Source organism: Bidens hawaiensis, unplaced genomic scaffold (genome assembly GCF_021521415.1).
Source record: "Bidens hawaiensis isolate Kalapana, Puna unplaced genomic scaffold, B.hawaiensis_p1.1 tig00008515_1, whole genome shotgun sequence".
NCBI lineage: Eukaryota > Viridiplantae > Streptophyta > Magnoliopsida > Asterales > Asteraceae > Bidens > Bidens hawaiensis.
In genome coordinates this window covers 1,099,139-1,125,623 of record NW_027491608.1, presented here as the reverse complement: position 1 = coordinate 1,125,623, position 26,485 = coordinate 1,099,139, and the positions used below count along the sequence as shown (strand labels likewise).

The 26,485-nt window shown below is 35.3% G+C and overlaps 3 protein-coding genes across 3 annotated transcripts; all 3 read left to right on the top strand.

Moving 5' to 3' along the window:
* Positions 1-6,090: 6,090 nt before the first annotated feature.
* On the top strand, positions 6,091-9,655 carry LOC143529287 (protein ALTERED PHOSPHATE STARVATION RESPONSE 1-like). Its single transcript, XM_077025113.1, has 4 exons — positions 6,091-7,243; positions 7,345-7,520; positions 8,408-8,631; positions 8,712-9,655. Exons 1-4 carry the CDS (start codon positions 6,226-6,228, stop codon positions 9,508-9,510), a joined length of 2,217 nt encoding a protein of 738 aa, XP_076881228.1. The 5' UTR covers positions 6,091-6,225; the 3' UTR covers positions 9,511-9,655.
* Positions 9,656-10,991: 1,336 nt separating this feature from the next.
* Positions 10,992-14,804, top strand: LOC143529220 (uncharacterized). The gene is made up of 3 exons (XM_077025050.1): positions 10,992-11,558; positions 13,976-14,047; positions 14,164-14,804. The coding sequence occupies exons 1-3, from the start codon at positions 10,992-10,994 to the stop codon at positions 14,164-14,166; spliced, it is 642 nt and encodes a 213-aa protein (XP_076881165.1). The 3' UTR covers positions 14,167-14,804.
* Positions 14,805-24,493: 9,689 nt separating this feature from the next.
* LOC143529219 (glyoxylate/hydroxypyruvate/pyruvate reductase 2KGR-like) lies at positions 24,494-26,436 on the top strand. The gene is made up of 2 exons (XM_077025049.1): positions 24,494-24,915; positions 25,766-26,436. The coding sequence occupies exons 1-2, from the start codon at positions 24,499-24,501 to the stop codon at positions 26,282-26,284; spliced, it is 936 nt and encodes a 311-aa protein (XP_076881164.1). The 5' UTR covers positions 24,494-24,498; the 3' UTR covers positions 26,285-26,436.
* The last annotated feature ends 49 nt before the right edge of the window (positions 26,437-26,485 follow it).

Here is a 26,485-nt window from a genome sequence, read left to right as displayed (position 1 = left end):
GATGATATTAAAGATTGTAATAATCAGTGAGGTTTGATTTGAAGTGAAGAAGTGATTGGAGTTTGAATAATGTTGAGGTGAGTCAGCGTTTGGTCAAAATTTGAATTTAAGTTGACATGTGGTGTTTGTGTAATGTTGATGGTGGTTTTGTATATTGTATTTAAATGTAAGTCACTAAACTATGCAATAGGTTTTGTTTTAGTCCTTTAAACGGACAAGATTATAGCTTTTTGGTGGTGTTTGAAATTTGATATTGTATTTTAAGAAAAAGATTAGTATGTGATGGTTGGTTTTTGAGTTTTAAATATATTAGGATCTTTTTTTTCCATTAACCATGTGAAAAGTAAAGTATTATTAGTCTTTTTGTCTTTTAGTGAGAAAATACATTTTTTAACGACCAATGAATACAACTCGACTATTCGAGGTAACGTGATGGGAAAAGGCAACCATATACGCTCGTGATTTAGACAGCGTTGGCTAGCATAAGCTCATCATCTCCTAACATTATATTAAAAATACAAAGTTTGTTTTACAACACTGTTTTGAATACTGTATGTTATCATATTTTAAATAAAAACAGTTTTGTATACTTGTTTTGTAAATAAAAAAAATGTAAATACAATTATAATCGAATAAATTTTTAAAATTTACCCTCCAATATCAATTCAACTACTTTTTTTTTGCCTTGTCATGTTTATATTTTACCTGTAAAATAACTTTTTTTACTTTTTAGTTTTTTTTTTGTATGATATATTAAGGGTTTTTTGTTGTGGAAATGTGCATATTGAGGTATATTTATTTAACTAAAAATCAATTTAGCAAAATGATGAAAAATAGTGTTCTACAAGATTTTCACCTCATGTCGTTTAGCCATACATAAGCCATAAAATATTAAGTGTAACAAATGACAAATTGCTCATATATTAAAACAATAATGTGTATTGTTTATAGTTGTCTTTACATGTTGATGTTGTGTATTGTTTATAGTGTCTTTTCTAAAGTTGATTTTGGATTGAGAGTAATGTATATGTTGTGTATTGTTGTCTTTTCTAAAGTTAATTATGGATTGAGAGTAATGCATATATTATAAAACGATTATATATGTTTTGTTAATTGATTTTGTTAAAAAATGCATAGCATAAACTATATTGATATTGTGTGAAGTTAAATAACACTATTGTGATATAGCGTTAAGTTGAGTTAAGTGGCAACATTATGTTGACACGGATGTTAAGTTGAGAGACCTTACTTTTTAGTGGTGTATAAAATTTGATATTGTATCATAAGAATAAATTATGTGATTATGGTGTTTTTAGTTTTTATGAATATTATAATATTTTTTTCATTAACCATGTGTAATTAAGTATTAATTGGGTAAGGATTTTTTCTTAAAAGCTAGAAGTTAAAAGCTTATAAAAGCTCTCAACCAAACATACCCGTAAACTAAATGCAATTTTTTTAACTAACTTCATAAAACATGTATATCTTCATATCATTTAATAAATAAAAATATCTCATGTCACATGTTTTCTCCATTTTGTTCTCACTATTTTTATTTGCATCTCTCTCTTATAAGTTACAACACTATCATTACGTAATTCTTAGAATTATCTTTTATTTTAAGAAACTTTTGAAAAATAATTGTGTACTTAACTGGCTAACTGCAACTATGAAAATACTTGCAACAACGTGAAGCTTGAACCCAAAAAAATGAGACAAACTTGAGACGGTTTACACAATAAACTTGAGTCGCTTGATTAACTCCTTGTTAGAAGTTAAATCTAACATTTTTTTAAAAGGGCCTAGTATTTTTTATTCATCTTGGCCCCAAACTATTAAGCCACTTTCATTTCTCGAGTCCATTTGGTCGGGAGTTTGGGTGGTCAATCCTCCCGTGAATGCATGATATGATGAAACTAATGACCCATATCCATACACATGAAGAAACAATGGCTCTTGACGACAATCCTCCCATTAAGCCATTAACCATAATTCTTTGTTGCCCCGCATAAGGAATAGGTTGGGTTTACACTGAAAGAATTAGCTTACAATGGATTACGAATAAAATTGAAAAAAAAAAATAACTTATACATGTTCATTAGCAAATAACTATTTGGTAAGCATGCTTTTAAGTGATAAATAGCGAAAGAAAAGATCGAATATCTAAATCCAAATTCGCTTATTATAGTTTTGTTTGCTATTTAGTAGTTCTGTAGTTTTATGTTTGCTCATGACATGCTTTTGAGTTTTGATGCCATAAATGTAGATGCAGTGTATTAGTAAAGAACAACTCAACAAGATGAATTGTTGTGGACTATGTTGAATATAAGATGAAATAGAACACCTACAGTGAAGAAATTGATTTCACTAAACTTGATTAATCTAGAATCGTGAAGAACACCATCATAGATTCATAGTGGCTGGATCATCCAAGCCTAGTTTGAGCTCCAAGGCCCAAGTATCATTAATCAACTAAATCTTAAGCCCATCTAATTAAGTAATCAAACGAGCCCATGTTAACATGTTTAAGGTTAAGCCCATGCTTAAATAAATTTATGGCCCAATGCTTAAACAAAAACACGGAATATTGTTGAATTTAAGAGTTTTCACTCCCGTATCACCTAACTTGTTAATAGCCAATAATATTTACGAGATCATCAAGTTAACCTAATAACACTAAAGTTACCAAAACTATTATAATGTTGACGTGTTATGTTGTTAAGATAATAGAGAGAGAGAGAGATTTGTTTCTAAACCATCACAACTAAATAAACAACACAAATTACATAATATATAAAAGTTGGAAAAAAGTTAACGTACAAATGAAATCAACGTGATAATTGTGAGAATCAAGTAGACTAATTATATATACAAGTAGGGTAATTATGTGATTACATAATTACTATACTTCTATATATAATTACTCTGTTCGATTGTCACAAGTAACACGTTAATTTAATTTGTATTTGATCAAAACCCTATAAACGTTCATTAAAACTTGAAAGTAGCAAGAAAAAGATAGGTACGTGGTCAGAGGCGGAACCACAAGGGGGTCAGGAGGGTCCGCTGACCCTCCGCGGCCAGAATTTGTGCTTACGTGTATACCAAGATCGACATGTTATTTAGTCGTTTGACCATTAAAGCATCTCTAGCGGACTAAAGGAACCGAGATAAGTGAAGAAAGCCTTAAAAATTTCCTTGTGATTGGAGACGACCGAGCTCTGATTATGTCTGTTTGGTAAGGGAGAAGAAGATGAATGTTTTTTTGTTTTTACTATTATTTATGTGAAGTGGGCTATAGCCACTCAATGTCTATATCCCCTATATTTACTGCACACTCTATTTATTACCCTTTAAGTTATAAAAATGTCAAAAAATTATTTTATTTTTCTTTTAATAAATTGAATAAATTAAATGTTTAACTTCGACTAAAGGTTATTTATTAGTTATGTTTTTTTATTGACTGTTACTTTATTAATTTATATATTTATGTTTAACTTTTATTAACTTTATATTTGATATTTTCTAAGTTTCCTATTCTTATAAGAAACTGTATAATGAAGAAATACTTTATACTATTTAGTATTTACGTTTAGATTTGTTGATGTTATTTGACTTTTCATAATTTAAAAAAAAATATATAATTAGGAAACATTTTTTTACATATTTAGAGACATTATTGGGATATTACAATAAAAACAATTCAAGCTAAGCTTTTGATAAAGTATGACAATGCGTGGGCTTAGATGTTTAGTTATAATATAAAAAAAAATTGTTTATGTTCTGACCCTCTAATTAAATGTTTTGATTCCACCACTGTACGTGGTTATCTAATCGTTTTGTGCATCACATTTAAAGTAATAACTATAGCAACAACATTATGTGATTCTCACGATATCGACATATTATTTGGTATCATCATGGATGCTACTATATATATATGTTTTTTTTCACAAGATACATCTTGTACACATAACTAAATTTTCTTCTTCTAAAGCATGGACGTAGACCGTTTACAAGTATGTATCGAATGAGAATGAAGTCAATATTTCAACACAAAAGGTGGTATAATTAATTGACTTGTGCAACAAGACACCGTCACGGGTAAGAAGGAATAAAGGCGTATGTTATGATGGTATTTGGCCCACAATTCCACCAAACAAAACAAACACATCATCACATGCTAAATCACATAACAAAACCATTATTGATTTATTTCACATTTTATTTTTATATACACACCCACAATATAGAGAGATGCTATAGCGACAACAACAAAATATCAAGAATTACGAAAACCACATAGTAATGCATTTGTGCTTGGTTATTTAGTTGTGATACATAAAACAATTACATAATCGTCACACTTTAGCTCTTCCACTATCTTTAATGCACTATGTACAACTACTTTTAATACTATATATTGATTTTGATTTATTTAATTAGTTTCATAAAAAACATATATACAACACTATAAAGTGTATGTAAACTAGATGGTTAAACATTTATTAATTACTCTAAACATTAAACATTAAATTTATCATACATTCATTTAGTATATCTTTAAGTTTTTTTTTTCGAACGGTGACTTTCGCAGTTAAGATATATCACATACCTCGGTCCAACATGAGGAGGAGTCTCGCCACCCCACTCGGACCAGTCTATGTTGACATAATCGGGATCCACGCTGGCATCCGAGTTTGGCTTGGCCGTTCCCGATAAAACTCAGTTGGCTTACCCCGCCCGAAGACACGACATGTTTTTTTGCTCTAGGAAAATCCGGTCGGAATCAGGACTCGAACCCGGGACATCGGGGTCATCCATCATCTTTAAGTTGGTTACGAGAAGAACATTATTGTAGTAAAACATTTATTAATTCCTTCACTAACCCAAATAGTGTATTTCATTATTTACGACTAGACTTAAAATATGTAAAGAACGCTTACCAATAAATCACCTAAATATTTTATTATAACGATAACAGGTAATCGTAAACCAAGCTTACTTAATTATGTAAACAACAAATGATTTTGATTTTATTATGTTTCAAGGTGAAAAAAATAAAATAAAACTAGAAGTCCCATCTTATAACATTTTTTATATAATATTACATCGTACTTCAAGATGTTATTTAACAAACACTCTACAAATCAATGTCAACAACAAGCCTGATATCAACATCCCACACGAGGTTCCAACGTTTGACTCATAATTTCTTTCATATGATGTAATCTACGTGAATTCGTATTATTTATTTGCTGTAATTAGATAAACCCATATGATATTCTTTAATATTGGTGGAATATTATCTTAACTTTAAAAAACAATTTAAAAAAAAAAAGTATGAAAGCTGCAATCAAAGGTAGTTGTGCTGGAATCACACAATTTGGTATTTGAGGGGTTGAAATGTAAATACGAAGTTAGCTATGAGAAGATAAATATTGTAGACAGAGACAATGCACTTTTTTTTTCTAAAATCAAATAAAACACCATTAAACATTAAGAAGTCTTACATGAAAGAAAAAACATTGACAAAGTTTAGATAAAACCGTGAACGAAGAAGAGACCACCCGGATCTTCATTAAGTTACGTCACATCCCACAGAAAAAAAAACACAAATGAAATCATTAACATGTTGTACATAATTTTTTTTTCCATTAGCTTTATGATGGTAACATGTAGATAATGGAAGCAAACTTTAATATGGATGGTTTGCAAAATACAATTCATATTTATAATGATTCATATAATATCACAACGCCTTTAGTACGACGTCTAACAAACCGTCTGCAATGCAACCAAATTTGATATATCATCAACATCTCACAACGTACCAACGACTAATTTCGTAGTTTAATTCATACGATGATGTAATCAATCCGAGTTATTAATAACTATTCATATATACTCTATTAAAGTAACCCATATAATATACAATAATATTTAATTATGAAGGAATATAACCTTAAACTTTAACAAACAATTAAAAAAAAAGCTGTAAATCACAAAACTCAGTAGTCAAGGGATCAAAATAAAAATACGAACCACTCTTTTGACTTTCTATTCACCAGAATTTTCCATTTTCTCATTTCCTGTCGGTTTCAATACGTCGTCGTATCTGTCAGACACTCATCATCAATCATCATGATCATTCCAACTCTCAATTCCACATAATAATAATCTTCAATAATAATAATAATAATATTAACAAACCAATTACCGACGATGGGTTGCACACAATCAAAGATCGAGAACGAAGAAATCGTAAATCGATGCAAAGAACGCAAAACAGTAATGAAAGAATCAGTCTCTGCACGCAACGCCTTCGCCGCCGCACACTTCTCCTACGCCGCCGCCTTAAAAAACACCGGCGCCGCCTTAAGCGACTACGCCCAAGGCGAAGTCGACTTCCCTGACCACCACCACCCCTCCTCCGTCGACCCCGTCACCTCCTCCTCAATCCTCCCTCCCGCCCCACCCCCGCCGCCGGAAACCTTCGCCGCGCCGCCGCCTCCGCCCCTTCAACGTGCCGCCACCATGCCGGAATTCACAAACCCGGATTTGAATTCCCACCCGGATACCATAATTGAAGAAGATGAAGATGTTGATGATGATCAGAGTTTAAAACGCCGGAGTAGTTCGAGAAAGTCCGGCAGAAGCTCGTCGAAACGTGAATCGGAAGAGGGATTTCCGCCGCCGTCGCCGCCGGAGTCCACGCCGCCACCGCCGCCGCGGCCAATGGAGAATAAACTTAATCGAGCCGCCCCGCCGCCACCGCCGCAAGATAATATGTCGTCATGGGATTATTTTTTTCCGACGATGGATCAAGTGGCCGGATCTAGCTTATCGGATATGGATAACGAACCGAATGGATTCGAACACGAAAAGCTGAAACAAAATCATAATAATCATATTAATCATGATGACGTGGAGACTGAGGATGGTGGTGATGATGAGGATGAGGTTGATGACGTGGCACATGAACACGTGGAGGAGTCTCCGGCACCGTCTCCGCCTCCTCCGCCTAAGCCGGTTAAGAAGGTGAGGATTCCGGTGCCGGTACCGGCTGACACGAGGGAGTATAGACCGTCGGGGAAGGGTGTAGGGCCGGGTTTAAACCTGCTGCAGATATTTACGGAGCTTGATGATTGTTTTTTGAAAGCGTCGGAGAGCGCTCACGAGGTTTCGAAGATGCTCGAGGCGAATCGGTTGCATTATCACTCGAATTTTGCCGATGGGCGAGGTATATGATATGATATGATATCATATAATACACATTGAATATATTGAATAAGATGAATTGATTTGTTTTTAAGTAGCTAATAATGTGTATATTTTTATTAGGGAATATTGATCATTCTGCACGAGTGATGCGTGTGATCACGTGGAATAGGTCGTTTAAAGGATTACCGGAAGTTGATGACAAGAATGATGATTTTGATTCGGAAGAGAATGAAACACATGCTACGGTTTTGGATAAGATGCTTGCGTGGGAGAAGAAGCTGTATGATGAAGTGAAGGTATGCTACGCTTTGATTTTTGTTCTTTATAGTGTACTAGTAATCTAGTGATGTTTATATCAATGTTATGAATTGTTGATACGTGTGAGTATAATTTAGAGGTATTATGCGTATGGCAGGTTGGGTAACGGGACAAAACTCAAAACAAACAAGTAGATTTAGTTGGTCGGTCGACCCGAAGTTCTTGTTTAAACTTTAAAGCTATAATCTTTTTTATAAATAGTGACTTAATTACACCAAACTGTATACTTTTGCCTCCTTGTCTATTTTTTACAACATTCTTTAGTCGGTAGAATGAAAAAAATTGAACTATGTTACAGTTGGAAAAACATTTGTTTTTTTACATAAAAAGAATAAAAGGGCGAAATTATGACACATTTTGGTGTAATTAACTCTAAATAATTAGGTGTTAGCTATAATTTCTTAATTACAAATATTTTAGAGGTTGAATCCACGATATACACTATGAGGCTACGAGCTACTTTCAACCGATTAGATAGAAAATAGAACCCAAATAAACCCTTTTGAGTATTTGACCCGATAGATATAAAACAAAACCCAAATCAACCCATTTGAATATTTGAGCTAGTAGATGTAAAACAAAACCCAAATCTGCATTTGTAATAAACCGTGTAAAAATTGTGTCAATTAATCTCCATACATTAGTCAGCTGAGAATGCTGTGATTTTGTTAATGTGATTTTGTTAATTTGCATTATGTTAATGTCATATATATAAGCTATAAGCTCTTTATGTGTGATGTTTTAAGGTCTTGCATATAGTTTTTGTGTTCAGGCTAAAACGTTGTAACACAAAAACATTGCTTGATATTTTTACGATTACAGTATTACACTTCTTTTTTAAAATCCACTGATTGATGATCAACAGGCAGGGGAACTGATGAAATTTGAGTACCAAAAAAAGATTGCATCATTAAACCGACTCAAGAAACGTGGTGCCAGCACCGATCATTTGGAGAGAACAAAAGCAACAGTAAGTCACCTACACACAAGATACATTGTAGACATGCAATCAATGGACTCCACTGTTTCAGAAATCAACCACCTTCGTGATGAACAATTGTACCCAAAACTCGTTCAACTCGTTGACGGGTAAGTTTTAAACTTCTATACTTATATTCTAAAAAAAGTTTTCCAAAATCTTTTCTAATAATGATAATGTGTGCATACAGGATGGCGGAAATGTGGGGAAAGATGAGAGAACAACACGATAAGCAAACAACAATCGTGCACGCGTTAAGATCACTCGACATCTCACATTCACCAAAAGAAACGAGCGAGCACCACTACAACAACACGCACCAGCTTCACGTTCATGTCCAGATGTGGCACGCGCAGTTTGAAAAACTCATGTTACACCAAAAAGAATACATCAAATCGTTAAACAATTGGCTCAAACTCAACCTTATTCCCATAGACAACAACCTAAGAGAGAAAGTATCGTCCCCTGAAAGACCGCAAACGCCACCAATCCAAACACTTTTAAGAACATGGCATGATTTTCTCGAGAAGCTTCCGGAAGAAAGTGCACGAACCGCTATCATAAACTTTGCAGCCGTCATGGACACTATTTATCAGTACCAAACTGACGAAATGAAGATGAAGGAAAGATGTGAAGAAACGAGACGGGATTTAACACGAAAGACCCGGAAATTTGAAGACTGGTATAATAAATATATTCAAAAGAGAAGTGATGATGAGATGGAAAATGATAAGGAAGTGATTGCTGAACAACAGATTACGGTTGAGTTATTGAAGAAGCGGTTAGAGGAGGAGGAAGAAGCGTACCAGAGGCAGTGTGTTCAAGTGAGGGATAAGTCTTTGATGAATCTGAAGACGGGTTTGCCCGAGGTGTTTCGGGCTATGTCTGAGTTTTCTCGGGCGTGTTCGCATATGTATAGAAGCTTGAGTACTCGAACCAGACCACAACGACAACAGCAACAGCAACATTCAGACGCGAATTTGTCATGAGGTATGGTGATGGTGATGTAAATTTGTGAGCTATGTATTTTGTGTAATTTAATGTGTATGTTTTGGTACAGGTTTAATTATTTTGATGTGTATGATTGAACTTTGAAGTATGAGTTATGCTATATAATATATGCCATTCAAAGTTTCGTATGAAATATGATTTCCTTATCTTTATTATATGTTTAAAATTATAATTACATTAATGTATAATAATTAATATGTTTATAATTATCTATATATACAGTAACTAAGTAATTAATAGCCGAACCATGTTCAGCTCGCTTGAGGTTGAAAATTATTCATGAGCATAGCTTGAGTCTTAGACATAGGTCTCAAAATGAGGCAAACTCAGAGCTTAGGAGTACTTGGTTCGGTTGAACTTGTTTACACTTACACTTGTAGTTGGTACGTGGCCTTGCATCGCATCGTGAACTTATAACGGGTTCATGACGTTTACAGCTCCTAGATTAAGAACAGAAGGCAAACATTCCACTTTTTAATTTCAGTAAAACCTATGAGTTCTATGAATTAGTTAACCCAAATATAACAAATAACTAAATAGCATTGGTCCCGACAAACCCCAATTGATGGCTTTATCTCCACCAATAATGCCCACTCCTTTAACTTGTTCTAACAAAATAGGATTCGTGTAATGATATTCAACAATTCTTATTAAAAATAATGGCAAAAATCCAAACATTTATCTATCCAGCCATGAGGTAATTCAGCAGCGACTCTATCAACACGAAAAAATTGTGCTTCATTTGCATACTGAGGGCAACTTTGAGTAGGCCGTATATCAATTCCAACGGGGCTTTCCTAATTAGAGAGCGCGATAACAAAAAGGAAAGACGTCATTGGTTCTTCTAAAAGAATAGAATTTTACATAATAAAGATTTAGTTTAAAGTAAAAGATAGCCTATATGATTTTTAGTGAACCAGTTAATAAAAACAAAGTTTAAAGTAAAAAATATCTAGTCCTTTTTAATGTAGTGTAGTGGTAGGAAGCTTGAGTTTTTCAAAGACCCGAGTTCATTTCCTACTTAAAACACTTTGGAGGAGACATGAGTGACTCAATGAAGGACGACTGTGATCTTTGTGATCTCCAGCTCGATCCTGAGGGCGTCCGACTTTTATCACTAGTGAGCCTTTAGACGGGTGGGTTTTACCCGGAACTGGAGATAACTTGGAGACTCTTAAAGGCTCCATACGACTGGGTTAGACCAGCTAGCGGTGATTTTTTGCCATTGAGTCAATACGTTCAGAGTACCTAGACGTTCTATGTTTGTTGTTAGTTAAAAATAGAGTAAAAGATATCCTAATAAGTAATTTGATGATAGATAAGATAAAATTTGACCATACCAATAAAACAAAATTGAGAAAAATAAGGGACCCAAAGCAAAAAAGAACCCAAGCTATAATAAAAGTATAAAGCCCCTGTGTTTCATTTGTCTACAAAGAAACCATTTTATCGATACACCATGCCGTCCGGAAAACCCGAACCACCGTCCGTATCAAACCACCCATACACCCCCTTACCTCCAACACCTCAACCACCACAAATCCACGTCATCTTCTCCTCCACCTCCCACCACCGTCACCTCTGCCGCCGTTACCTCTACACCGCCATCACCATCCTCCTCCTCGCCGGCGCCACCTACCTCCTCTGGCCATCCGATCCGTACCTCAAAGTCGTCAACCTCCGGCTCGACCGGATGAAAGTCCACGCCGCTCCAATCTCACTCGACATCGAGCTGGCTGTCCGGATCAAGGTCCGGAATCCGGACGTGTACTCGTTGAATTACGAGTCGTTGAATGTGACGGTGGAGTATAGAGGCGAGCAGCTAGGGTTTGTGACGTCGGATGACGGTAGCGTGAAGGCGTTTGGTACGTCGTATGTGGATGCCACGCTTGTGTTAAATGGAGCTGAAGTGATTTCGGAGTCTATTCATTTGATTGAGGATTTGATTAAAGGCTCCGTTCCGTTTACCACCACTTCGGAGATTCGTGGTAGCCTTGGGATTCTCTTGTTTAATCTCCCGATCGCGGTATGCGTATTGATTAAAATAATCGGTCAGAATATCCGTACTGATAATATATCAGTCTTTTAAGTCTTAATTAGTGTTTAATGTTAGTGTTTTAGGTCTTAATTAGTTCCTACTTGCTATAATTGTTAGTGTTAAATTGCTATGTATATATAATTTCTGCGTGATATGAAAATCCTTGATCGGTATATAATGTGTGAATGCATGGTGTTACAAGTAATTATTAAGTTGATTTATATTATATTAATCATGACTAATTGCAAGTGTTCCATAACAAATATGCATTGTCCGTTTGTTTTGTGTGATTCGTATATAGTGTATTCGACTGTCTAGCTAGGTTAACTCTTTTAGTGTTTGATCTATGTGAGGCTTTTGTTGAAAGTTAGTCTTGAAACCTATGCAGTCAGTGCTATATTGGTTATTTGTCCCATGTGAAATAGCGGTCAAACAATCATGATTAATTGATCAGATTATTTACTTGATCGCTGTATAATTGTTAAGTTGATTGATGTGTATAAGCATGACTAATTGCAAGTTATAGCTCCTGATTACATAATTAGGCAGTGAGTTCTGGATGATTTATATACAGTGTCTTCTACTCTATGTAGTTAATGCCGAAAAATACTGGATATCGGTTATCAGGGTAAAATCGGTACGCAGAATTTATATATACAACAATTTAACACTAACAATTCAGTATACTCTCTTACCATTAACAAATTAACCTTTGCAAAAGACTAACAGTTGTAGCAAGTAGGAACTGATTAAGACTTAAAACACTAAAAATTGACAATCAAGCCTTAAAAAACTGATATCGGTCGATATCGCCGATAATATCGGGACCGATATTATGACCGGTATTAAAATACCAATATTTTACCAAGGGACCGCTAGCCGATATATTGTTGATATATCGGCGATATCAACTGCATAGGCGCATAGCTTCTACTGTCGGCGATATTCATGTGAATATTGGTACCGATAATATCGGCGATATTCACGGATTTTCCCGATTCTAGTACCTTTTTTATTTGTTCTTCCATTCGTCTTTCTTTTTATTGCTGTTATCAGTGTTAGCATTTTAGGTCATAATCAGCTCCTACTTGCTACAACTGTTAGTGTTTTGCAAGTTACAAAAGGTTAATTTGTTAATGGTATGAGAAGATACTGAATTGTAAGTGTTAAATTGCTATATATATAAACTCTGCATGATATTAATACTACCGATATCCCGCTGCGATAACCTACATCTCAAATATCAGTCCTTGATCGATGTCGGTTTTTTTACCGCATTAACTGCGTAGCTTGAAACGAGTTAGAAGAAAGTTGAAGGGGGTAAAGTGGTGAATTAGTTTATTTAGTATTTTGAATGTTTAGAGTTATCTTGTTTTGTTTAAAAGAGTAGATGGAAAAGTTTTATTTTATTTGAGTCGTAGTAGGATTAGATTTGGGTTACTAATGGGGTTGTTTGGTTCATTCAGATCTGAATGAGTCAGATCTGAATAAGCCTCTGTCGCATTCAGCAACATGTCTGAGTCTGAATGATTCAGACCCAATTTTAACTATTCAGATGTTTTTCTGTATGAAACCAAACAGTCTGAAGTCTGAATGAATCAGATGTTTCCATCTGAATGGTTCCATTCAGATGTAAACAAACAGCCCCCAAGTTTTTTTTGGTATAAATAGAGGGTCTAGGGTAGTTGTAACGCGGAGTTTTTCATATGAATAAAAGTCTTAACGTTTGTCAATTTCTTTTCGTTCATAAAGTTTTCATTGTGTTTTCTGATCCAATTTCCAACAGTTTTGATCTTCAATGATTCTTGGATATGTTGAACCATTCATATGACAAACTGAAAATCAGTATATCTAAATCAATTATTTGAAGTTAATAATGCATCCTACTTATAAGTAGTTACTGCATAATTAAGGTCTCATCTGTTGGTGTTCTTATATATATTTTATTTTATGTTTGTAGATAATGATTGGTTTTTGGGCTCATGTTTGCGTACTTTTTAGTAACATTTTCATGCCTGATTGATTAAAGGATTTTGTGAAGATCAAATTTACCAGTTTAAAATTGAAATTGAATATCCATTATTTAAATATTATAGGGTGTGTATTAAGACCAGGAGTTCTTTGTAGGGATTTCATTCTCAGTCCCTATTCTCAAACCTACATGGGTTTGCATTGATTTTTTAAATTTAATCTATATTGAGGTTACATATAAGAGTCTGCACTTGTTGAATGCGGATGTTCATGTTTTTCGATAAAAATTATAGCCAGTTTGTTGATTTGTACATGTAACATGTGTGCATTAGTGAAAATCTTGATTCATGCATATCTGCTACATCTTTAATATTTACTTGTCATCTAGCAAATATTTGTTTCTGAATATGTTACAACTTCTTGTTGATGAACAGGCCACATTATCATGTGAGGTTGTTGTGGATGCACACAATCAAACAATTGAACGACAAGATTGTTACCCTGCGGTAAAGTGAAACCTTTTTTCTCCACCATTATCATAATATATTACTCCTTTTGTCTATGAATACAATGCTGAGCTTCCATTTTGCAGTGAACTAATGCTAGTCTTGTTTGTTATCAGTGATGCACCGGCAAAGACTTTTGTGTTGGCAACGAAGCAGGCTACGTAATAAGCTAAGGTTTTTTGGTATATGTTCGTTAAATTAGTCTCACATTTCTGCTTTTGTTCTTTGGTGATTTTTGGCTCACGTCTGCTTCATATGAGAACCTATGTAAATATGACACCACACACACACTGGTTTATATATTGTTATTATAGGTTACACGGTACTGACTTTTGGTCATCTTAGCAATCATTCATATGTATTCCTTATCGATCACGCTATTAATTGGATGTATTTGTTTCAATGGAAGTGTGTCAACTGGTCTGACCGGGTAGTGTTTTGGGTTCCAAGTGACTTGAACCGACCTCACAACACTCAAGCATGGCTTGACTATGCTAGCTTAAGTTCAAACTCTTAACTCGATTGCTTGGTTAGCCCTTGTGATTAAACTACAATGCCCTGGCTTGTCTTGAAAAAGATTAAAGCTCGGTTTGGGAGTTTAAATAGCTCGAAAACGTTAATAGAAAGCTATGCTTAGTCATATAAGGTCGTTCCATGCAGTTTGATTTTAGTGAACTTGATTTAAGTTTTGACTTGTCTTGAAGAACTTCAAACACTCGACTCGTTTGCTGCTAAGCCTGGCAAAACGGTTGGTATGGTTTTGTAACGTGTCAAATCGGGTTCCGGTCAGATTGGCATATGGCCAAAATGAGTTTGTGGTAAAAATGGGTAATTTTCGAATAGTATTCATTTGGTTATAGATTAAAATTGGCCATTTTTAAAGGTATTAATTTGGTTTTGAGTCAAAACGGATTGTGGCCAAAACTTGTTCGCCTTAAACAAGGTATTTTTATAACAATGAAAAAAATACATCAAAAATTAGAATTCGTCCACTACATTTGTTTTTACGGCCACCAACGGTGGTGGAGGTGTCACTGGCGACATACAAGATAGTGAAGTCAGAGGTGGCAGTGAACTATGGCACTGGCGACAACGCGGTAGCAACATACTTGGGTTTGATGCTATTTCTTAATTATTCAAAACACATTACTAATCTTAATCAACCACAAACCTATTGGTTATTCAAAACACATACCATAGGCTTCTTTGGTTCTAGCACCCCATGTATTTCAAACTAAATGTCAAGAGTAAAGTGTTATTTTAGTTCTTGTGGTTTGGCAAATAATGCAAATTTAGTCTAAAAAGTTTATTTTTTGCATATGGACCATCCACGTTTCCCAGTTCTTGCCAATTACATCCAAATCACTAACTCCGTTAAATTTTATCGTTAAGTCAGGGGTAGATATGTATTTTCACCATTTCTTTATTATAGTACGTATTTTAGTGAACTGCGGTTTTCGTCCATCTGGTTTGTCAAAATCTGCAGTTTTAGTCCAGTAGTTTCAAATTTGCATTTTCTTTCTTATGGTTTCATTTCACTTGCAATTAAACCCGAGTTTATTAACCTTGTTATGTCTTGTCGTTAACCAATTTTCGTGCCCCTCATGTGACGATCAATTTTGTCTTTTTTTCTCTCCAAATAAACCTCAGCTCTAATTCGCAACCTCCCTCACGTGAGGAGCTGAGGTGTATCTGGGGAAAAAGGGAAAAAAGAAGGAACAAAATTGCCCCTCACGTAAAGGCACACTGATGGGTTTAACAACTAAACTTAACGAGATTAGGGAATTCGAGTTTAATTGCAAGTGAAATGAAACCATAGGGAAGAAAATTGAAAATTTAAAACTATTGGACTAAAACCGCAGATTTGGACAAACCACAAGGACGAAAACCGCAGTTCACTGAAATAATTATTATAATAAAGGAATAGTGAAAAGACATATTTACCCCTGACTTAACGATAAAATTTAACGGGGTTAGTGATTTGGATGTAATTGGCAAGAACTGATAAACGTGGAGGGTCCATATGCAAAAGTGATTACATAATTGTCTTATACCACAACTAAAACAAAAGGTAGAATTTTATTTATGCATCCATATACTTTTTATTATAACACAATTGTCATTTATATCACAACTAGAAAAAAGGTACGATCATTTATACAATTCTCACAAATGTCTATAAACTAAAAATACCTCTTTAGAATGGTTAACTCATATTATCTTTTCTTAAATGACGAATTTATGTTATTTGGGATACTAGAACTCAAGATCTCTTGGTGTTTTAATAGATTTAAACCTACTTTTAAATATAAATATTTTTATACACTTTTATACAACTATGGTACAAACCTTTTAATAATTAAAAAAGAACATATACATTTCATTTTATTATAAGTTATAACGCAATCTAAAGTATTAATGTTGTTTTTCGTTTAAGTAATATTATCAAATATAAAAATTAACGACATATAACGATTAAATTAACTATTCACCTCCACACATATAAAAGCCCACATGCACCACAGTTACTAGTGCCCAATATTCTTCATTCACTCAATTCCATATTCGTTATCAGTCATGGAAACCACCGTGAGCTGGTACAACTCCGGCAACCTAAGCCGCTGCTGGACTCGGCGAGCCACCGACTACGACGAGCTTGTCACCGCGAGCGTTTCGACATCAAAAGCACGCATTATTTGGAGAATCATATTGAGAAAAATGAAGAGAGCTAAGAAGAAGATGTATAAGTTTTCAGATTCTACTCGGTTCGGATATGATGCTGGTGAGTATGCACAAAACTTTGATCACGGATTCATGTCAAGCGACTCGGATGATTTGTCTAGATCGTTTTCTGCTCGTTTTGCTGCTCCTAATTCTGCGATATTTCAACGCAAGCGATTCATCGATTGATTGATTAAATATTGATGGATTCGGGTTTCTTCGATTGTTTTCGAACAAAATTTACGATTCAAAATGTAATCGTTATAGTTTTTTTAATTTAATCGCCATGAATGATGAGTTAATTGTGATTTTAATGTTTTTAAGTGTATGAAATGAAACTGATCCAACACACTTGGAAGTTTTTATTTTAGCAGCGTTTATAACTACCCTCGATATTCGAGTAAGCCTTTTGAGACAAATCGGATGTCAACCGTCCATATTAATTTTGTCGTTCCAGGACTTACTCACCTAGGAACAACAGAAACCCCGTTGAGTCCAGTTAGTCTATCACACCCCCCCCCCCCCCACCCCCCCCACACACACACAAGTTTGTTATCTCAGTTGTGTAAATTTACCTGTTTTTTTAGATGTCTTTTTACGTAACGTAAATTTACCCGTTTTCATACCAAATTTTAAGTCCAGCCCCATGATCCCATTAATTTATGAAATTTTTTGTATACATATTGAGTCTGGTTCTTTGACGTTTCCAAGTTTCGCCACTACTTGAGTCAGTTTTTAAATCCGAGACTTTAAAATTTCAAATCTTATGTTATTGAACCAAAATGCCAAATGCAGCACGCTTGCAGTTAAAATGAACAAATGGTAGTATATTTTTATCATTATGATTATTAAATAGTTATAAAAGGTTTGTTACATTTGTATTATGAGTTTGATTCAGTGAATCAATCAATCTAGTAAACCGATTCGAGGCATGAAATTTTTTTATACATTGATAGAGAGTACATTATTATTTATTATATTAAAAAAAGTTATACTGATACGAGAAAGGAGGTGAGAGAAAGAGTGTGAAGAGGGAGGAGGTGATCTCGCATGTGTTTGTGGAGAGTGATACGATTTTATAATATTGTACATTTGTACCCATGTAAATGGGTTTGCCGTTCATGAGTTACTTATATTAGCTCGTTAAAAGTTTGAGCTGCGATGAGCTCAAGCTCGAGTTTTACTGGTATCACAAGTCTTACGAGTTTATTATTTATGTAAATATAAATATTCAATATATAGAATGCAATATGCGACTAACTCAAATTCTCGTCATAAACCAACGTCTAGCATATTGTTATGTACATTGCGCAAAAGTTTTATAACATAGAATCGTCAAGTATAAAATAATGAATATATCATTGATTTAAGTTCGTTTATACTTGAGAAGCTTTCGGTACACTTTTTAATGTTTAACAAGTTAAAGGTTCTAAATCTTCTAAATATAAAAGTGACATGAGTGTAAAAGTTAGATACTTGTTTCATTTATATGTGTAATACAAATTTATATAAAGTTAGTTGTACACTTGTATCTTACTTACAAATTTTTTAATAGTGAATTTCTTTTAAACCCTTCTCGTTTAAATTTAGTATTTCATCCAAGATGTGTCAAGTTAAATTTATTTAGTTATATAACTTTAGTTAATTATTTATTTGGTTAGGACTTGTGAGATTTAAAATAGGTATGCTAGTCCAAAGATCATTGGATACCGAACATATGTGAACATGGTTAAGATTCCAACCCAAAACCAAAGATTAAATATTCAAAGGATTTAGAAGAATCATGCAGTCGGCTGAAAGTATTATTTTCTATACAATTTTTACAAGTATTCAAGTCATCGTCATCATCATCATCATCATCATCGTACTCAGTATATCCTACCAATAGCAAAGCTATGGTAGGGTCTGAGGAGGGTAAGATGTAGGCAGTCTTACCTCTATCCCATAGGGATAGAGAGGCTGCTTCCGGTGAGACCCCCGGCTCGATAGTAGTTTTGCATCAAGCCTTGGACATAAGGCACATAGCACTCAATCATCGGGACACCAGCTGATCGGTGCATGTACCCTTATCTTTCAGCTATCAACGCCACTACATGATGCCTGATTAACCGTCCGTCACTTTTAACGTTATTTTCACGAGATTAGTAAAATAACGTCAAAATTAGTGCAATTTCACTTTTGCCCACCCGAGGGTTCACACATATATACATCATATGTGCGCACCGCAAGCAGAGCTATTTTACAAGTATTCAAGTAATTGCCAGATTTTCTAATCACATAATAATTTACAAAATTATATTTTGACTAGAAAAAAATTATATAATTATATAATACCTATTTGCCTGTTTAAATAGAAATAGTTAAATCATCTATAACAAACCATTATTGATCGTATATGAATGATATGAAAGTTGATGTGAAGGATGAAGGGGTGAAATCCGTGGAAAGGAGGTCCATGGATGAAGTGAGAGGGCGATGAGGAAGGATCGAAGTGCTAAGAAATAAGGTATCGTTAAGTCACACATAATAACCGATATGGTTAAGACAAGTAGAACATCATATCCACAGTAGTAGCAAGCATATAATTAGTAACCCATGTTTTGTTTTTTATATAATGAAAATGGAAAATTCAAAATATTTTGTTTTAGTTATGCAGTTTACTGCTAAACTAAATTACAATTCAAATTAGATAATGTGAAACAAAAAAGAACTTAGAAAATGAAGATAAGCATGGATCATTTGAATCATATTGCATGATCGAAAGATAAGAGACTAGGCATTCAATAGTTCAATATGAAAAAGGAGTTTAACAAGCGAAAAAGTGTTACAAAAGATTGTCATAACATCGTATTCAAAATCACTATTGAATGGGTTTAAGGAATATGGCTTGAGACTAGATAAAGAGTTTCTTCAATTCTTCAATAGCCACATTGGCGATGGCGCTCAAAGCTTCTAGCATACTAAGATGTGGAATTCCGTATCGTCAAACTTGTTGTAAGCATCATCTCGTTATTCGTCTTCCCTAGGTCATAGGAGATTGATTCTTTCACACTTTTACCTTGTCGACACAACTCAAAGTGCTCTTTAAACCCTTGTGGCATTCTACCGCATAAAGATACGTGTTGACGTATCCTATAGCTTCCAATAAATCCTCACTATTGTAGTATTCTTAACCACTTTAATGGTCATGAGATCCCCTCATGCCTCAACAATGACCCATTCCCCTCCTCCCACAACCGACTCTATAGAAAACTGTTGCACCTCGCTCGTTGGCTAATCTTGTCTTCCTTATTGGCTTTCATTTAGCTAAAGTGCGTTTCAACCTCAAACTAGTCTGATATTGTTTAAATCAAATTTATGGCCATCAGTTTCGTACTATTTTCCTATCACGTCTAAACTTAAAAAAGTATATTAATTGTATTAAATTAATCATTTAAAAAAAAATACATAGCAAACACTATCACCGTGTCTCATGTTATTGCTAATGATGGCTAGCTTAGTTGACAAATCGTTTACTATGTTAGTTCTGAGGTCAAGGCGACATTAAGTATCGGGGTTTGATTTACACTCGTGACAAATCCTTAGTCTTATTTATCTTCTGGGACAGTAGCCACCTGGGTTGAACCCGGGTTTCTTCTACGACGCTTTGTCGCGCATAAATGCAGCCACCACCCGGTATAAGTCAAAATAAAAATAAAAATGAAAATAATTATCACCTATTATTTAAAAACATCTGTCCTGTTAAAAGAGCTACACGTATTGCACTTATCCATCTCCTCGATTCGTCAATTACATCTTCGATTCTTCATCATTTGCTCTCAATCAAGCAACCGTAGATTCTTATTATTCATCTCCATATATTCAAGTAAGATTCTTGTATACTTGTAGCCCTTGATTTGAAACTTTTGGGGGTTTTGTTTGATTTTGATCTTAGGGTTAGTAATGAAGGAATGAAGTCCCAAATTTTCGATTTAGCGATTCGGTTTTGTTAATTAATTCTGAATTGTTAGTTTTGTAATTATCTAGAATAATCCCCATTACTTTATTTGTAACTTGTTTATTCACCAACTACAGTTTGAATGATTGATTATGCGTAGGCAATTCGACAAATTGGGTGGGTCAGAACGGGTTCTAAGCAAAACGGGTATAAGTAAAATGAATTCAGATCAATACGGGTTGTTTTTAAAATGAATTCCACCCCTACCCACCGGGTTAAAATGAGTCGTTTTAGAAAAAAAAAATAAGTAACCACCCACCCTTCAGGCTAAAATGAGTCGTTTTAGAAAAAAAGTACCCACCACACCGGCTGCAGGTTAAAATCAGTAGTTCTAGGGAAAAAAGCGCCCGCCCGCCACGCACCCCACTGGTGGTGCGGTGATAGCAGTACAGTAGTGGTGATGACAGTAGTAGAGTAGCGATGGCGAGGGTGGCGGTGGTGGTGGCAACAAGTTGGTGGAGACAATTCGACAAATAATGGTTATGGGTGGCGCTAACCCGTTTGGACATTTTTTTTTTGAGTTTATAATAGTTACCCGTTTTGACCCGTTGTTTAATTTAACCTAATTTGACCTATTGACTAAATTAAGATGACCCATTGACTAATTAAGGTGATCCATTTTGGCCCGTTGACTAAGTTAAGGTGACCCAATTTAGTTTTGTCCAAATCAACCCATTATTTGAACAATGGCTCATAATTGCTCCCTATAATCATGTGTTGAACTTATTTTTATAAATGCTGCAGATTATTATATGTATTGACTATCGAATATGCATTCTGCAGTTTCAAAAACATGCAGCTTATTTTGAGGTTGTAGTGTAGACTGTAGAGTCTGTAGTTTCTATACTATTCGTATGTTAAACGTGTTTTCTGTTTTGTTTTTTTATCTGTCAGCTGTGTAAGAGTACAAAGTTGTTAAAAGTTAAAATTAAACGAGCTGGTTCAAGCTCAAAATTTAAGCTTGTTAAGAATGAGGCGACTGAGGCTCGCTTGAAATTGGCTCGTTTGTAAATGATCTGAACCTTCTGAGCCTAGGTGAGCTTGTTTGTTGGCTTGCTCGTTAGCTGGCATGTTTAAATTAAAGCCCAAATTTTTAATATATATAAATTCTAAACACTTCAGTTTATAAATTCAATGTGTGTTGTTGAAAAAATATTATTATTTTTTTTTGTTTACAAACGAGCTATTGAGCTTTGGCTAGCCATGTTCAAGATCAACATTCGAACTCGTTATGAACTTATGATAACCAAGTCAAACTGGCTTGGCTCAGTTTGATTGGTTTACAGCTCTAGTTAATCCAAATTCATCATAGAACTTAGAAGACTAATAAAACACATTTGATTCATTTATTGTTTTATGTGCTAGGGTTTCAACTTTCAAGACTCAAAACAATATGGAAGCTACAGGGGAAGCAGAATTAGGTAGCTTATTGAATAAAATCCAGCCGCCACGTCTCGAAGACGCGGGCCTGGAGGACTGTGCCCTTCCACCCGACTATATACAAGAAGCCTTCCTCAAGGCCGCCAGTGCTGTGCGATCACGCATATTCCCCGCCACATCAGACGATGAAGCTGGAGAATGTGTCAACGACCCCTGGCCCGGGAACGGAGCTTCGGGTGATAAACTCGTTGGAATCACAGGCGAGGGTGGTCAATCGGGAAGCTGTGTACCAAAGAAAGGTGGTGAGGTGCCTGCGGTGAGCGGGGATGAGGTGGTGGTTGGCGGCAGGGAGGGAATGGCGGATAAGGTGGTGGGACCCGAGGTGCCGGATGAGGCGGAGAAATCGTGTGTTGATGGATTACAGGGGTTGAAGATTAAAGAGAAGAAGGTTGATGGAGAAATCAAAAGTAAGGAGTCTGAAAGTATCGGTGAATCAGAGGATGGTGACGACGAAGAAGATGGGAGAAGACTGGTGTTGACTGAAGTTTGTATATGATTAGAACATGTTTTGCTTTATGTTTGTAGTAGTTGTAATGTTTGTATCTGTTTTATGCAGTGGATTGAATATCTAAGAACCATTTTTAGTGAAATGCTGAAGTTTGTGATAGTTTAATAAATGCAAATTTGGATGAAAATCTAAAAAGAAAATGAACATGAAATGATAATGATCATGTTCAAGTTGATCATCATATTCTAAATACGTCTTGTTTAGCTATTTTATATACCGAGTATAAGGATTGTAATTGAGTTTTGTGAAGTTTCTTGATAAAACGGTGTTTTGCCATATACGAGTTTGTTTTTTATTCGAGTAAACCTTGTACCAATTACCTCAAAAATGACCAACACCATGGATTTGTAGTGATTGACCAGGAGATAATAAGGAAGAGATCAGTTCATGTGCATTTGGTTGACGTAAAACACATATATGGATGGAAGAAACAGAGTTGAAGTCAAAGATGGTTTGTGAGATGGTGCAATTCTGTCTCTAGTCAGACAACATGTTACATTTTGTGAATATGTTGGAATCTTGGGTTCAACAAAGTAACCTGGTACCAAAGGGCATGCGAGCATTGTAGGGGTATAAACGAGCAGAGTTTGAGCTCAATTAGACGCTTAGCCTAGAGCTCGGGTTGTTTTGACTTACGATAGCTCAATCATGGCTTGTTTCGACTTGCAAGAGCTCGAGCTTGGCTTGTTTGAGTTATTTTTGTAAAGGACATGCTCAGCTCGTGAGTCGTTTTTCCAAGCTCAAGCTTGGACTTGGGTTGTTTATTATTCATTAATTAATTTATACATATTTTTAATTATTTTTATCATGGTTGCAAAAGTCGTTAGGTGGACCCTAGGCGGCCGACTGAGGAGTTTGGTGTACTCGAACATGGTAAATATAAAGAAAATTAATTTTTGAATATTAAATATATGTTAAATATCATAAGTTTACTAATATTTATAATAAAATAGGTAAATATCAATATAAATAAGAAAAATACATTTTTAAACAATAAATTATTCTAAAAAATTGTTAATCATTAATTTTAAAAAAATAATATTTGTCCTTTAATATTATATAACTACGAATCATGTATTATTTGTTTTAGTCAAAATTGGCCCAAGTTCATCGACTAGATGCGATTCTGGCTGAAGCTGACCACATTTGATCGATTCTTAGTAACTAATCGGAGTTAAAGGAACTCGTCTCAGCGACATACCTTGTAGCGAGTACTCGGCCTTGTAAACCTACTTTTACAACATTGATTTTTATATTTTCTAAGAAAAACCTTAACAAGCTTAATGCCACAAACCAACTGTTCGATAATCGTTTTGCTTGTTTGTATTTTAATACTTTGGTTTGCTTACTAGTCCCAAACTTCAACAGGCACGCCTCGCTAGTCATGTGATGTTACCGCTCACCTGATGAGTCAACCAGTGGACCCTTATCTACCCAATGAGTCAATAAGTGGGACGGATCGACTGACCTTTAAGCGCCACACAAAGCCCGAAAGATTGACCCGTGACACCTAGCTCATCTCGAGCTCATGTGCAGTATCTTAAACGAGTCAAATCTCTACTCAAACTCGTTAGAGAGTAAAAAAACACAGTTAAAATTACATTAACTCAACAAACCTAAAAAGTCTTCTAATACAAGACTCCAGCTCAGACTCAATAACTAAACAAACTTTATTTGAGGTTCAACGTTAGCGCGTTGTTAACGGGCCTTTTTATCAATAACACCGGGTCCTTATAAAGGATTGGTTTTGCATGGTGAATCAGTCGTACACTGATAACAATAACAATGAAATCATCCATGGGTGTATTAATAACATACCCAATGTCCACTTACCTCCAACACCAACTCCAAAACCGCTTCACTCTCTTCCGCCTGTGGGACCTCCCTACCAACCACCACAAGGAAGCCGCCTCAATCCAAGCCGTCGTCGGAAGCACACACATCGGCGCCGACCGACAACTCATCGACTCGTTACCGGCTCTGGAGATCGTATCCAGCTTCAGCGTCGGATTAGACAAGGTCGATTTGGATTACTGCAAGCAGAGAGGAATTAGGGTTACTAATACGCCTGATGTGTTAACTGACGATGTGGCCGATTTGGCTATCGGCTTGATTTTAGCCACGTTGAGAAGGATTTGTGAGTCTGATCGGTATGTTAGGAGTGGATTGTGGAAGCAAAATGATTTCAAGTTGACGATGAAGGTTCGATTATTATTATTATTATGTTTCAAGTTCATTGATTTACTGATTTCATATTGCTGATTGTTTATACATATGATAATAATTAACGTACAAATAATTTGTTAGTAATTATTACTCTACTGTTTTAAACTAGAGCAATGTAAATGCAGTACAAAAATGAAATAAAGTTATAATAATTACTCATTTTACTCTAGTTCAATAGCTGTTGTGTGTAAACGAGCTGAGCCCGAGCCCCACTAGGCTAAAGTTTGACTCGTTTAAATTATGAGAACTTGAGCTCAGCTTGTTTGACTTACGAGAGCTTGAGCTTGGCTTGTTTGACTTACGAGGGCTCGAGCTCGACTCGTTTCTAGCTATTTTTCTAAAGCTTGAGCTTGGCTCGTGTGTACTTTTTTCAAGCTTGGGCTCGACACGTTTATCATTTATTAATTAATTTATATAAGCTTTTCTTTTTATTTTATATATTTTGATATAAACATCAAACGAGCCTAAGCTCGGCTTGTGCTCGTGTAGTACCTTAAACGAGCCAAAAGTTTGGCTGGAGCTCGGCTGTGGAGTGTGAAATTATTGCATAGAAGTCCAAAAGAGGTAAAACTTAAAAAATACACAAAGCTCGTTAAGGTCTGACGAGCGTAAACGAGCTTCCCATTCAAGGCTCGATAACTAAACGAGCTTTATTTGAAGCTCGGGCTCGTTTCATTTCGAGCTTTTATCGGTCCAATCTCTAGTAGCTTGTGAGCAGCTCGGCTCGTTTGTACCCCTATTGTAGAGTAATAATAATGACTCTAGTTATATGTATGTTTAGCCCGTTAAATCTATTTGTATTTGATCCTAACACTTATAATTGCAGTTCAGTGGGAAAAGAGTTGGAATTGTAGGATTAGGAAGAATTGGTGCAGCAATTGCTAAGAGAGCTGAATCATTCAACTGTTCACTTAGCTACCATTCTAGATCAAAGAAACCTGAACTGAAATACAAGTACTTTCCTAATATTATTGAACTGGCTTCAAATAGTGAGATTCTAGTGGTGGCGTGTGCGTTAACAGACGAAACACATCACATAATTAACCGGGAAGTTATTGATGCGCTTGGTCCCAAGGGGGTTCTGATAAACATTGGCAGAGGACAACATGTAGACGAGCCTGAACTGGTGGCTGCTCTTGTTGAAGGGCGATTAGGTGGTGCGGGCCTTGATGTGTTTGAGAATGAACCGGATGTGCCCGAGGAGCTGTTTGGTCTTGATAATGTGGTGGTGGTGCCTCATGTTGGGAGTAGTACTGTGGAAACTGAGACCGATATGGCTGATCTTGTCGTTAGGAACCTTGAGGCTCATTTTTCGAAGAAACCGTTGTTAACTCCAGTCATTTAGATTTAAGCATGGTGACTGTTTTCATCTTTGTTATTAGATTAGTTCATTAAATTTTTTTAACTTTGTTGAAGATTGGTTTGCTTAATATATATAGTGAGCCATTTTTTATGTGTTATACTTCTTATATGTATCTAATTTTATTCTCGTAACCATGTGCGATACGTTACATTAAATTGTATAGAATCCTTGATATGTTTTTAT